This window comes from Nicotiana attenuata, chromosome 6, assembly GCF_001879085.1.
Source record: "Nicotiana attenuata strain UT chromosome 6, NIATTr2, whole genome shotgun sequence".
Taxonomy (NCBI): Eukaryota; Viridiplantae; Streptophyta; class Magnoliopsida; order Solanales; family Solanaceae; genus Nicotiana; species Nicotiana attenuata.
The window spans coordinates 38,179,843-38,193,594 of record NC_031994.1 but is presented as its reverse complement, the minus strand read 5'-3'; the positions used below and the strand labels follow the sequence as shown (position 1 = coordinate 38,193,594).

Here is a 13,752-nt window from a genome sequence, read left to right as displayed (position 1 = left end):
GAAGGTTTTGGGAATGGCATGTGGGGCCGCTTCCTCGCTATACGATTGTTCGACGAACCGACCAACGTCTCATTTTGGTAGCAACTTTGGGGCGCCCGATATCTTATCGACCCTTCTTGATGCTCCCTCATCTGGTCGCGAAGTGCCTTGTTTTCGTTTTCCATTTCTTCCATTTTCTTTAGAATGGCTGCGAGTGTGTCACTACCTGCATCAACAGTGGTGTAAGTATTACCTGTTTGAGGGACGGGCTGCTCGCCAATAATCGTTGTGATATCTGTTTGCACGTTGTTTCTGCTCTCCCTTTGAATATGTTTGTCGAGTATATTATTTAGAGTGCTCGTCAGCCACTCCTCCAGTAATTTTTTTTACTGCTGGTGGTGCTACCTCAGCTGTAGACATGGAGGCTCCTCTCTCGCGTGAAGCGGTTACGCTTTCATGAGGGGTAGGTGAGTCATTCCGTCTGAGCGTAGCGTTTGATATCACATTCTCGTTGTCTTCTCTGTCATCCTCGTTGATGGTGTTCAAAATGTTGGTAGTGACATCTGCTATGGCTTTCTGCCTTGTCTCGCCTTTTCCTGCCATTGTTAGTTTGTACAAGCGAAGAAGAGGTGGCTGTCTTTTTGTGATCTAGAGGGAACTAAAATTTCAACTAAAACCTCCCCACATACAGCGCTAAATTGTTTGACCAAAATGTATCAAACTTCTTGCTAAACTAATTAATGAATGAAATAGAGGATAAATCTTAGCCAAAGGTAATTAACTCTAGATCACAACATATTGAGTATAAAAATTGAAGAGGAACAAATTGATTTAATATTTCATAAGATGGTTAGCCATCAAATCAAGTGGTAATGGTAAGCTTACATCTGTGACATGTTTGGATTACAATCGAAAGAGCATAAAAGAAGAAAGGGAGGCCGTTGATAGCTGAGAAATCTTCCCCTCATGGTTTTGTAATATTGCTCTTGTTTGTGATAGCTAGACCCCCTCTCACGGTTCCCTGTTCCCCTTTATATATTGATAATGTTCCCTATAATCCAACGGTCTTTGACCGGTGTGCTATCCCACGACAGTCCTTTATTACTAGCCCAAGACAGTACGCTTATTATGCGATATAGGCTTTCTAACTGCTTGACCTCGACAGGGATCGTGGGGCCTGTCGCCATTACGCCTCGTGGGCACAGCGAGGTCAAACTCTTACCGCCTCCGGTCATCAGGGTCAGATTTCGACCTATACAAAGTGCATGTTATTGTTATTATATTTTATTTTATGGGTTATAATCATGATATATATAAATTTGGGTTTGGTTAGCAGCATGAAGCAAACTTTGAACGTAGACATGGAGAAGATGTCAAAATAAGGACACACAAATTAGTACGTAGTATATTCTTCGGGATAATTCAGTAGTATGATCCAAGAAATCAATTAATTTTCTGCAAGTGGGATTATTTTTCAATCTCGTGAATCAACCTAGGGAAAGAAGAACAAAAATAATTCCAAAGTGAAATGATCAATCAAGAGGATACAATTCGAACCTTAGAGCCCGTTTGGACATTAGAATTTTTTCTATTTTTTCTAAAAATATTTCACTTTTTTCTAAAATCAGCGTTTGTTCATAAAAATTTTAATTTTCATTTGAATATGCATTTCGGAAATTTTCGAAAATTTGAAAAACTTCAAAAACTTTTTTTCAAAATTTTCACTCAAAGCACTCACAAAATTTCAAAAACAACCCAAAATTATATTCATGTCCAAACACAACTCTAAATTTCAAATACTATTTTCACTTGAAATTTTTTTTTCGCTCTCTTTTGGAATTTTACAATTCTATCCAAACGCCCACTTAATGTCGCGGGTTAGAATTTCAATATATATTAACCTTTTACAAGGAAAAAATATTACTACAAACAATGTCTTGTATATATATAAATATAGAAAATTATTCCAAATACGTAACAGTCACGCTCCCAAGCAGAGGCGGACCTATCCTTTAGGTAGTGTGTGCCTCCGACAATTCCCAAAAAAATGTATACATATATGTGTAAAAATCTTTAATAATATATTGTACATATTTTGATTGGCATACTAAAATTCAAATCTCAAGCAACTGCATTGATCGATTTAGGATTCAGTGTACTGTCTTGGTTCGATTACGACTCCAACATTTGCTAAAATTTTAATTAGACAACGGTGGTCCTGCCACTTTTATATTCTCGATTCGCCTCTACTCTCGAGCATTCTTCTCTTTGAAGTTTCTAACTTGTTGATATCTTGGAAAGATTCAATTCGGAAAATAATAAATAAAATATTCGTTAAGTTTACCGTTGGATGCTAGGGTTCATTGTACTTGCGACATATGAAGAAGTGGAAATGCAAGAAATAATTCATGCATAGCTAAACAGTGGATAAGAAATGATCTCTGCATAATTAATGCTTATATTACTACTCCCTACATTACTAATATATCTTATTCAACATTATTCTTATATACCAAACGACCCCTTATAATAAGTATAGGGCAGCCCGATACACTAAGCTCCTGCTATGCGCGGGGTCCGAGGAAGGGTCGGACCACACCGGTCTATCGTGCGCAACATTACCCTATATTTCTGCAAGAGGTCATTTCCACGGCGCGAATTCGTAACCTCCTGGTCACATGACATCAACTTTACTAGTTACGCCAAAGAAATAAGCATAACTACTTTTAAAACTTTTCTCAAAAAATAAAAAATGAAAATTGACACATTATTATACAACTATGCTAGGGTACAATTGAATCAGCAATGGACATTGAGCAGACTGGGCATTGGACTTGCAGAATATGACTTTATCAAAACGTACTACCTGCAGTCATAATACGACGTCGTTGAGCTAGTGGCAACGCAGCTCCCAAGGCCCAATGGGCGTAGCGGGTAGGGCCCAAATTAAAAATGGTCCCAAACCAAGCAGACACTGGACAATGACTAACCTGCCACGTGTCCTACTATTAGTACGTACTACGAGATATATCAGAAATTCAGATAATACATTGTACCCTATTTGGACCACCTTTTTTTAACTCCAGATAATACATTGTATAGATAATACTCGTATTATTTATTAAAAATTTATATCGATAAAAATATATGTATAATTGATATATATTAGCTAGAAAAATAAATAATAATTCAACAAAATATTCGTGTAATGATTCCTAATTTATACTCATGTGTTGATCTTATGACATACTCCTAAGTAAAAAAAAAAAAGGAGTTAAAATCAAAGTTATGAAGTTAAAAGGATAGAGGTTAGTTACATGATTTCAGATTTTTTTGGTAGAAATAATAAAATATCATAGATTTATAGACGTAAACCAAACTAGTAGTACATGTCAATAGTTTGCTAGCAAAAATAGCCATTAGTTTGTCTGCTATTATTTTATTTATAGCAAACTAAGGAGAAAGTAATACTATATGATATGATTAAAAAACTATTTCTAAAGTCCTTGCGCTAGCAGGTTTGTTACTCCATTTTGGTACAACAACTATTGCACTTATTTCCCAATTATGTTGAATCAAGTTATATGAATTCTCATTAATTATTTTATTTAATTCAATTTCATATCAGGAAAATAACAACTCACAAAAAAGTGAAGTATGTACTTATAACTTGTAAGAACAACGTGGGTAGAAACTACAGTAACGATTAACAAGGGTCGTGGTAGAGTGATAAGTACTTTTATCCTTAACTATTGGTTTCGGATTCGAGCCTGAGTATAAAGTCGTCTTTGTTTGGCAACATTTAACCTCTTAGTATGAAATTGTTCAGTACGAATCTACATTTATAGCCTGTTTGGCCAAGTTTTTTTTCTTTTGGCCAAAAATGCTATTTTCTAAAAATTGAGGTGTTTGGCCAAGCTTTTAGAAGGAAAAAAGTGTGTTTGAGGAGAAGGAAAAATAGTTTTTTGAGAAGCTGAAAAAAATAACTTTATCTCCAATTATAAGAAGCACTTTTAAGAAAAATAAACTTAGAAATAATTTTTAAAAGTTTGGCCAAATACTAATTATTACTTAAAAGTATTTTTTAAATTAATTAGCAGAATACAAATTACTTATTATTTTTAATTAATTAACCGAATACAAGCTCATTTTAGAAGCTTGGCTATTTAGGTCTCAATGCAACTACACACTTGGGAAAAAGAGTTGGCAACTAAAAAACAGTTGTCACGTGTTGAGAGTGGAGCCCACAAAAATGGTATAGTGGCAGAGACAGTAATTAAGAGGGAGATGAGGTCACCTGTTGGTCAAAAATACCACCACCCACCAACAGGCCAAAAAAATGACCATTAAAATCCACGAAAAATATACTAGTAGTATTAAAAAGGAAATACTCTACTACCTAAAATAAATATAAAAAAAAGGAAATTATGGCGCGTAAAGAAAAGGAGGATAAATGTGTGCCGGGTATAGATGAGCCAACCCTGTTGCCTGCCGCGAAGCAGACAATTAGTATGAGAGGGTACGCTCATTTAACTTAACGCCCACTTCACTTTTCTCCTACCCTCCGTTACTATATTTACACCCCCTATTTAATACCTACTTTATGTCTTTCTCATTTTTCTTTTAATATTATATTCAAGTATTTATTGAGGTCCGATTGATTCGACTTTATTCGTGTAAAATTCATTAAATAAAAAAAAAATTCTTTATTATTTTCTCCCTTCACTATTAATTATTCATTAGTAATTTTGCTTTCCTTTTAAAAAAAATTAATTATATTTCATAATAATGAGAACATTTCCAAAAGTCCTAAAAAATGATTTGAAAAATGAGTAGTTAATGATAAGGGTAAAGTAGAAAAAAAAATTTGTCTATCTCTTGATTTAGTATAGTGGATAAGCAAAAATGAAAAAATATTTTAGTATACTGAAAAAGTAAAAGTGAACGAAAGAAGTAATATTTTTCAATTTTTAAGCTCAAAATTGAAATCTCGTATTAAGAATTAAAGAATCATATTTATCCCATTACTATCGTTAGTGATTTTACTTTAGGTCTCTAAAGAATGACAAATATTCACTACTTTAAGTAATAAACTTTTAAAGTTTTTATACATCTTTAAGTAACAAACTTTGATAATCTTTATGCTTCTTTTTAAGATTTCATTTAATCAACATTGTAATGGGAACAATAATGTCAAATTTGAAGAAAACAAATTAATTTGAATATTAAGATTTTAAATAGTTTAATATAAATGTATCATTGTAGTATTGAAAAACAATTGATAGAAAATTCTAGAAAAAATGTTTCATTTGCTATGACTAAATTAATAAAAATATAAACAAATAAAACAGTACGGGTAAAGGTAATTTGTTTTCGTTCATAGTGAACTAACCAACTATGCAAATAATTAAATATAAATAAAAAGCCAAAAAATAGCCAATATTTCATAATTAGCAGGCCGGTACATTACCGCCGTTAGTAACAAACCTTAAAGTACAGTCTCAATTGCTCTACTTTTCCGTCAAAATCTGTCGTCATCCAGACAACCTGGTCCCACAGTTTTTAAAATATATTTTTATAATTTTTACTTGATGTACCTATATTGAGACCCAACTAATAGCCTGTTTGGTCAAGTTTTTTCGAGGTCAAAAGAATTTTTCTTGATTTTTTTAAATTAAAGTGTTTGGCCAAGTCTTTTGGAGAAAAATAATGCTTTTAAGTAGAAGTAGAAGAAGTTTTGGAAAGCAGAAAAAATATCTTCTCTCCAAAAATATTTTTGTAAAAATACTTTTGAGTAAAATACACTTATAAGTATTTTTTAAAAGTTTGGTCAAACACTAATTGCTATTCAAAAGTGTTTCTCAAATTAAATAGTCAAACATAAACTATTTCTTACCAATAATACTTTTGAGGAAAAACACTTTTCAAAATAAGCTCATTTTTACAACATGACCAAACAAGCTATAAGTCGTATGACGACAACGCTTGTTATGAGAAAAAACGTGTAGAAATGATATTAGGTAGCCATTCTAAAGAGCTGTTATTTAGGAATTAGCTAGTGTGCCCTGAATTTCAGTTTTCCAATTTAATTTTTTACGCTAAAAATATTTTGAATTGTCTGAAGTTGAAATTATTAGTTCAAAAAGAACAAAATAAGTACTGACTAATCTCTAAATAGTATCTTTAAGAATATACCTCCCACAGAAACATTCCCTTATCATATATTTTCAGGTTCAAATTCGAGACATCTAAGAACGAAAGGTTCTATTCATTACATAACAATCCATGACAATAATCTGATGACATAGTTAGAAACTAACCATAGTTAAAAGTGAGTCGAAGCAAGCGTTACAAACCAACCAACCAACCCCCTTTGTCTTAGCTAGCGTTTGGCCATAGATTCCCAAATTTATTTTGAATAATTTAATTTGGGTAAAGTTTGGTTTGAAGATGAAAGTATGTTTGGACATCAGTTTTCAAAACATATTTCCCAAATTTATTTTAAAAAAACATGAAACATGACTTATGCCCACAAGTTCTAAAAACCATCACAAATACCCAACAGTTTCATTATCAATAACATTCATTATATTATCGCAAACCATAGTCCTGAACATAAATGAATTTGGTATAAAATTATCATTTTTATAATGAACTAGATGATACACCATCAGATGACCGAGAAGACGAAGTAACATTATTACAAAATAATAAATGGTGGGCTCTTTTATAAAATACAAAAGTTTGGGGCAATTTTTAAAAAATGTAATAGTGATATTTTGGCTAAAATAAGCTAATTTTGGGATTTTGTTAAAATGTAGGCAAAATCTATAACTAAATATGTGTTTGTCAAATAAAATCCAAATTTATTTTGGCAAAATCTATGAGCAAACGGTCCTTATTATTGTTGTTCTTGAATCTAAAATATTTATAGTTAGGAGTGAAAAGATCCAATTCATACCCTACAATCGGATTCTATAGTTAGAAACTAACCATAGTTAAAAGTGAGTCGAAGCAAGCGTTACAAACCAACCAACCAACCCCAATTTGTCTAAGGCTCTGCTCCCTCACACTACACAGATGAAAAAAGGAGACAAGCACGTTCTCTGCAGTAGGCGATAGAAAGCAACAAATCAAGCCATATATTTAGCTGTTTTTTCTGTACTCTGTAACGGCGTTTTCTCCATTTCTCTCTCAGTCTCTCTCCCCCCATTTTTTTCACCTCACTCAAAAAAAGAAAAGAAAATTATTAGCTGCCTGCTCCCTCTTCCTCTGTTGCAGTAGTAGTAGTAGTACTATTATTTGCATTTATTTTTCTCAAGTACTATACACTTTAACTCTGTTGTTATAAAGCGGTGGTGAATTTAGCCAGTTTTTGGGATGTTCTTTGTGTTAGTTTCTTGATTCAGAATTTTGGGTCTCATTTTGTTTAGCTTTCTTGATTGAATTATGGAGAATAATGGGTGTTATCAGTCTCATCAGCAGACCAATTTTTCAGCTAAAGGTTTGATTTTTTAATTTGTTTTTTTTTATAGTGTTTGAATTGTAATTTGAGAATTTTGGACCTTTTTTTTTTAATTTTTTTTGTGAAAATGTTTCAGGTAAAGATGATCTGTACCAAGAGTTATGGAAGTTGTGTGCAGGTCCATTAGTGGATGTACCAAAAGATGGAGAAAGAGTTTACTATTTCCCACAAGGTCACATGGAGCAAGTACGTTTTTTTTTTAAAATTTTAATTTTTAGTATAATTTTTGGGTTTTTTTCTGTTTTAGGTCTATATGTTTGATTTAAAGTTAAGTTCTTGGTTTGGATTTATGGAGTTAATTTTGGTGTCAATTATTGGATTTTTCTCTTTTTGAGTATCTATTTTGGGTTTTTACTACTTATGGGGATTGTAAAAATTGTGTCTTTACTTTTTTGTCCTACCTTTTTTATTTTTTGTTTGGATAGTTGGAAGCATCAATGAATCAGGAATTGAATCTGAGAATTCCATCATTCAATCTTAAACCAAAGATCCTCTGTCGTGTTATTCACACTCAGCTCCTGGTATGTTGCTCTTTCCTTTTTTTGATATTTAAAGATATTTACTTTTACTGTATTTTTATCACCATATTTACTTAGATTGTTGTATTTCATCCAAACAGTGACATATTAATGATTTAATGTATTTCAACCATTTTTTTTTTGATGAAACAAATTTGATGAGTGATTTTTCGACGAAATTGTTGTAGGCTGAGCAAGATACTGATGAGGTCTATGCTCAAATTACTTTGATGCCCGAAGCAGCCGAAGTAAGAAGTTAAAAGAACCACTTTTCATTCTTTGGAAATTTATGTTGTATGTTGTAGTATTCAACTCAATTTGGCTGTAATTGAATTTAGCAAGCCGAGCCGACTAGTCAAGATCCATGCCCGCCCGAGCCTCAGAGGCCTAAAGTTCATTCCTTCTGCAAAGTTTTGACTGCATCGGATACGAGCACTCATGGCGGATTTTCTGTTCTTAGGAAACATGCTAATGAATGTCTTCCACCCCTGGTAAATATTAGCTGATCTTGTCATATATCGGCTACAGTTTGTCTTTGACAAATTGATGCATTAGCTCTCTTGCTGTTGCCTTTGTTAGGACATGAACCAGCAGACTCCAACACAGGAATTGATCGCTAAAGACCTTCATGGCACCGAGTGGCACTTTAAACATATATTTAGAGGTATTTCTTTTGGAACAAGGAGATAGCAACATTTCATTGCAAGGATCAAAAACTCACCCTTGATGTTATAATTAACAGGCCAACCTCGGAGACATTTACTTACCACAGGGTGGAGTACCTTTGTTTCTTCAAAGCGATTAGTTGCTGGGGATTCTTTTGTATTCTTGAGGTATCTCTCTCTAGTCCTGGTTCTACGAGTGTGATATTTAATTGCATAAATTTCCATGACCATTGCATGACATCAGAGGCAGAGCCAAGATTTTAACTTTATGTGTTCTGGTTTTAAAACGATGACTTCAAGTGCTAATATCTAGGTTTTTAATTTTATATTTGTACATATATATTGAATTTCTTAACACAAATATACTGTTTGAGTAAAGGCTACTGGGTTCGGCCAAACCTGTAGCTCGGCTTCTGCCTCCGCTGATGCATGACATATCTCTAGAACAGTTAGTGTTGATTTGTTCATAATAATTATATTCTGTGGATATGCTGGTTCTAGGGGTGAGAATGGAGAACTACGAGTTGGTGTTAGACGGCTTGCTCGCCAGCAGAGCTCGATGCCATCATCGGTGATATCAAGTCAGAGCATGCACCTAGGAGTCCTAGCTACAGCGTCTCATGCTGTTACAACCCAGACCTTGTTTGTTGTTTACTATAAGCCGAGGTTTGTCACATACATTTCCTTTCAATTTTCCATCCTTGTGCAAAGTAGAGAATTTTCACTGCCAGAGAACATACTAAATCTTTCATATGTTCTTTAAATTTTTCTTCTGTGACGAAACATTTCAGAACCAGTCAGTTTATCATAGGCCTCAACAAATACTTAGAGACTGTTAAGCATGGATTTTCAGTTGGCATGCGATTTAAGATGCAGTTTGAAGGAGAAGAAAGTCCTGAGAGAAGGTAGTGAGATATAAATGTCAACAATTCTTTGACTTAGATGTTTATTCGCCAACTCCTTAGTACTGACCTGTATCGCGATTTTCTTGGGCTATTCCTGTATTATTTCTCAGATTTTCAGGCACTATAGTTGGGATTGAAGATCTTTCCTCACAGTGGAAAGATTCTACATGGCGATCATTGAAGGTTTAGATAATTTGGTTAATTATTTAGGTTCAGCAATATTTATTAGGTTCGGTTGGTAATCATCATTTATTCCCTCCATTCCAGGTTCAATGGGACGAGCCAGCATCCATTTCACGCCCCGACAGAGTTTCTCCATGGGAAATAGAACCTTTTGTGGCTTCCGTTCCAAATCCACTTGTCCCGCCAATGGCAGGGAAGAATAAAAGGCATCGACCACATATTGAAACGAAAATTCCAGGTTATAACAAAAATTCTTAACAGCATGGTGTTTTACTTGTGTTTGTTTATTTAATTTTCGTTTTCTTAATTAGTTTGCCTTTTTCCTGCTAGAACCTGCATCCTCAATTGCATCAGCGGTTTGGAATCCTTCCATTGACTCGCCTCAATTTAACACCACTGGCATCAACAGCAGTACGCTAACGTCTCATACAGACGGTGGTTGTGGTTGGCGGCTTCCTCATTTAAATACTTCAAGTATGCTTGTGGATGAGACAGAAGACAGTAAAAGTGCTTCAGCTTGGTCTGGTTTTCCAAGCATTTTGTCCTCGCAATTCAGTAAAGGGACTAATCAGCCGATTCTTAGTCCTACCGATGAGAGAAAATGTGATACCATCACAACCTGTAGATTATTCGGTATTGACTTGAAAAGTACCTTAAGCAGCACTACCGAGGCACCACTGCCAAAACCAGCCAATATTTCTAATGTCTCCGCCGAGAGAGCATCTCCAAACACAGTGCCTGCTGGTGATTCAGATCAAATCTCTGGTCTTTCAATTGATTTCAAAGATCAAAAGCAAGGCCAGTTGCAGTTACTCCTAAAAGAGGTTCAAAGCAAGCATAACTGTTCCACCCGGAGTCGCACCAAGGTAATAAATCAAAAGGCAGCAGAAAATTGTAGTGTTACAAATTTATTAGTCTTTGAAACATATTATTAAAACTCAAAACACTTTTGCTTGTGGAATTACTGGAGAAGGTTCAAATGCAAGGGGTAGCTGTGGGTCGTGCAGTGGATTTAACCACACTGAAAGGATATAATGAGCTTATAAAGGAACTCGAGGAGATGTTTGAAATACAAGGAGAGCTTCACCCACGAAATAAATGGGAGATCGTTTTTACAGATGACGAAGGAGATATGATGCTTATGGGTGATCATCCATGGCTGTAAGTTCTCTTCTTTTCCCTTTGGCAATTCAAGACTGAAATATATAACCAATATATAAGATGTCTGCTTCTTCCATATCTTAATACTATTTGCTCAATTACTAAACTGCAGAGAATTTTGCAATGTGGTGAGGAGGATTTTCATTGTTTCCAGTCAAGATATCAAAAATTGGAGTGCAGGAAACAAACTTCTATCGTGTGCAGACAATGGAGCGATTGCTTTCTAAGTTGAATCATATTTTTCATCTCTTCGACTTGAGTCTCCAAATATCGCTTCTAAAGCAAAATGGGTGTTAACATAGCACGACGTAAAACTCCCTTTTCATTCTTTCATGTTAGGTTGTTGGAACGAGTCGTGGTTGTAAGATCATCGAGGTTTTAGCTACTTCATGCTCGGTTTTGAGAGCAGCCAAGTAATTTAACTGGTTGTAGTAGGAATCAACTAGTATAGGAATAGTATTAGGAGTTGTGAATAGTTAATGGTATTTCTAATGGGGGAGTCTGGTTGTTTTTTTAGTGTTCTATGTATTATGTAAATATTCATGTGTCATTGTAAGAAGTCAAGCATTCTGTATCACAATGCATTATCCTGTTATTCTGCTTCAACTTGATGAAATGAGATAGTGGAAATTGCTTGATGTGTCTAACCTTTCTGTAAGTAATTATTAATAAGAAATTAACAAATAGCTGGTATATGTATAATATGTGTATGATACATAATCCGTATAGGGGCGTATCTAGTCTTATAGTACCGGGTTCATCTGAACACAGTACTTTTGATGCAGAGCATAATTTATATGTAAAAATTCATTAATATTGAAACAAATAGTAGCTATACCCATAATTTTAAAAATATAATGCCTTCAATGCTAAAACACTCACATATTGAACCCATAAAGTTTAAATCCTAAATTCGCCTCTGAACCAGTCCATAATCTATATATATCAGCTAAAAAATAATGAACCATTAACGGGCCACACTAGATTGTACATGCCATCAAATGGGCCCGACCCACAAGGCTGACCCAACCCAGCCCGTTAGTTTGATAGGATTGAGGTAAAAAATTTCAGCCCATTTTAAACATGATACTATTAAGCCCAGTCTCACTTTGGATTCGGCTTGTACCGAAGTTAACCGTTGAATTGGCCCATTTAGATCATCCTCGTCGGCTCGGACTTCGGCGCAATAAGCATTGTGTATCTCGTCCCAAGTTGTAGGGGGATATTTCATAAGGCGACTTAATAGCTTTTTGGTCGCCCTTGAGCCGTTTTTATTTAACACGTTCTGGAAGGCCGCCACTGCCATTCCTTCAAATACATTTGGCAAGATCATCCGCACCCGGTTGAATCGGGCGAGGAAGTCTCTAAGTCCCTCTCCGGGTGATTGTTTGATGGCGAATATGTCGGTCACTCTCGCCTCCGCCTTTTTTGAGCATGTGCTGTTACGAACTTATCGGCCATTTCCTCGAATGTTTCAATTGAACGTGCATGTAGCTGTGAATACCAAGTTAGGGCTCCCCCGGTGAGGGTTTCACCAAACTTTGGATGACACTTGTTCTTTGGTGAGGTCATTGCCCTTTACTGCTGTGACATAGTGGGTCACGTGGCCCTCGGGTCCGTCATGCCGTCGTATATTTTTAGATATGGCGGCATTTTGAAGGTTTTGGGTATGGCGTGCGGTGCTGCCTCATCGCTGTATGGTTGCTATACGAACCGGCCGGCGTCCCTTTTCGGCAGAAGTTTTGGGGCGCCTGGTATCTTATCTACCCTTTCCCGATGTTCTTTCATCTGCTCATGGAGCAACTTGTTCTCGTTCTCCATCTCTTACATTTTTCTCAATATGGACGTGAGGGCATCATTGCCTGCACCATTAATATTGTCAGTGATACCTGTTAGGGCGGTAGCGAGCTGTTCGTTGGGGGTTGGCGTTACGCGAGCTTCTTCGCCTTCTCTATTCGGCCTTCCAACTGGCTTGTCGAGAATGTTGGTTAGTGTACTAGTCAGCCATGCCTCGAATAGTCTTTTCATTGGGGGTGGTGCCTCCTCCACTGTGGACGTAGAGGCTCTCCTGCCGTGTGAAGTTGTGATGCTTCCAGGGAGAGTGGACGAGCTACTTAGCCGAGGAGATGCGTTCGGCGTGATGTCCTCGTTTCTCGTTTCGTTGATGGTGTGGAGGAGGTTGGTAGTGATGTCAGCTACTGCTTTTCTCTTTTCTTCTCCATTGCCTGTCATGTTAGGTTTTGTGCAAACAAGGATATACGAGATTTTGCAAAGTTTTGTGCGCTTTTCCTCTTAGATCTAGGAGAAACTAAAATTTTAACTATAAAAACCCCACAGATGTCGCCAAATTGTTTGACCAAAAAGTGTGAAAGCCCCTTTTTGCTAAACTAATTAAATAAATGATAATGGGTAAATTCTAGTTAAATATAATAAACTCTAGATCCGAGTTTGATGAATAGTTGTACCCCTATATTTAATGAGGTGTTTGATAATATTGCTATGAATGAATGAGGGGAAGAGGGTAAAACAATAAATGTGACAAATGGCAATAAGTGTAAATAGAGAGAATAATTTACCCTAATATTCAATGAGGTGGATAATTCTCTCTCTGACAAGGATATATAATAACCAAACGTGAGTATATCAAGCACTTTATCAGATCTGATGTGGAAAAGTTTGGAATCAACAGTTAATCCAATTTTGTCTAAAGATGATGTTTATAACTATTTGAGAGTCAACTTCTCTAGAGAGAACTTATCAAAATCCAATCCCCTTCTCTCTCTCTCACTATCCCTATTTATATGGGACATATCCCT

General features: G+C 35.5%; 1 protein-coding gene across 1 annotated transcript; it reads left to right on the top strand.

The window, feature by feature from the left end:
• LOC109226852 (auxin response factor 9-like) lies at positions 6,938 to 11,583 on the top strand. The gene is made up of 14 exons (XM_019391742.1): positions 6,938 to 7,483; positions 7,581 to 7,690; positions 7,930 to 8,025; positions 8,211 to 8,270; positions 8,361 to 8,513; positions 8,602 to 8,686; positions 8,765 to 8,855; positions 9,189 to 9,353; positions 9,479 to 9,592; positions 9,703 to 9,775; positions 9,860 to 10,013; positions 10,106 to 10,641; positions 10,749 to 10,936; positions 11,049 to 11,583. Exons 1-14 carry the CDS (start codon positions 7,429 to 7,431, stop codon positions 11,161 to 11,163), a joined length of 1,995 nt encoding a protein of 664 aa, XP_019247287.1. The 5' UTR covers positions 6,938 to 7,428; the 3' UTR covers positions 11,164 to 11,583.

What these genes read in the sequence shown, in the direction of transcription:
- LOC109226852 (XM_019391742.1), top strand. Translation starts at nt 7,429, where the DNA reads ATGGAGAATAATGGGTGTTATCAGTCTCATCAGCAGACCAATTTTTCA. An exon ending in GTTGTTTACTATAAGCCGAG is followed by an intron (nt 9,354 to 9,478) that starts GTTTGTCACATA and finishes GAAACATTTCAG; the next exon opens with AACCAGTCAGTTTATCATAG. An exon ending in ATGGGTGATCATCCATGGCT is followed by an intron (nt 10,937 to 11,048) that starts GTAAGTTCTCTT and finishes ACTAAACTGCAG; the next exon opens with AGAATTTTGCAATGTGGTGA.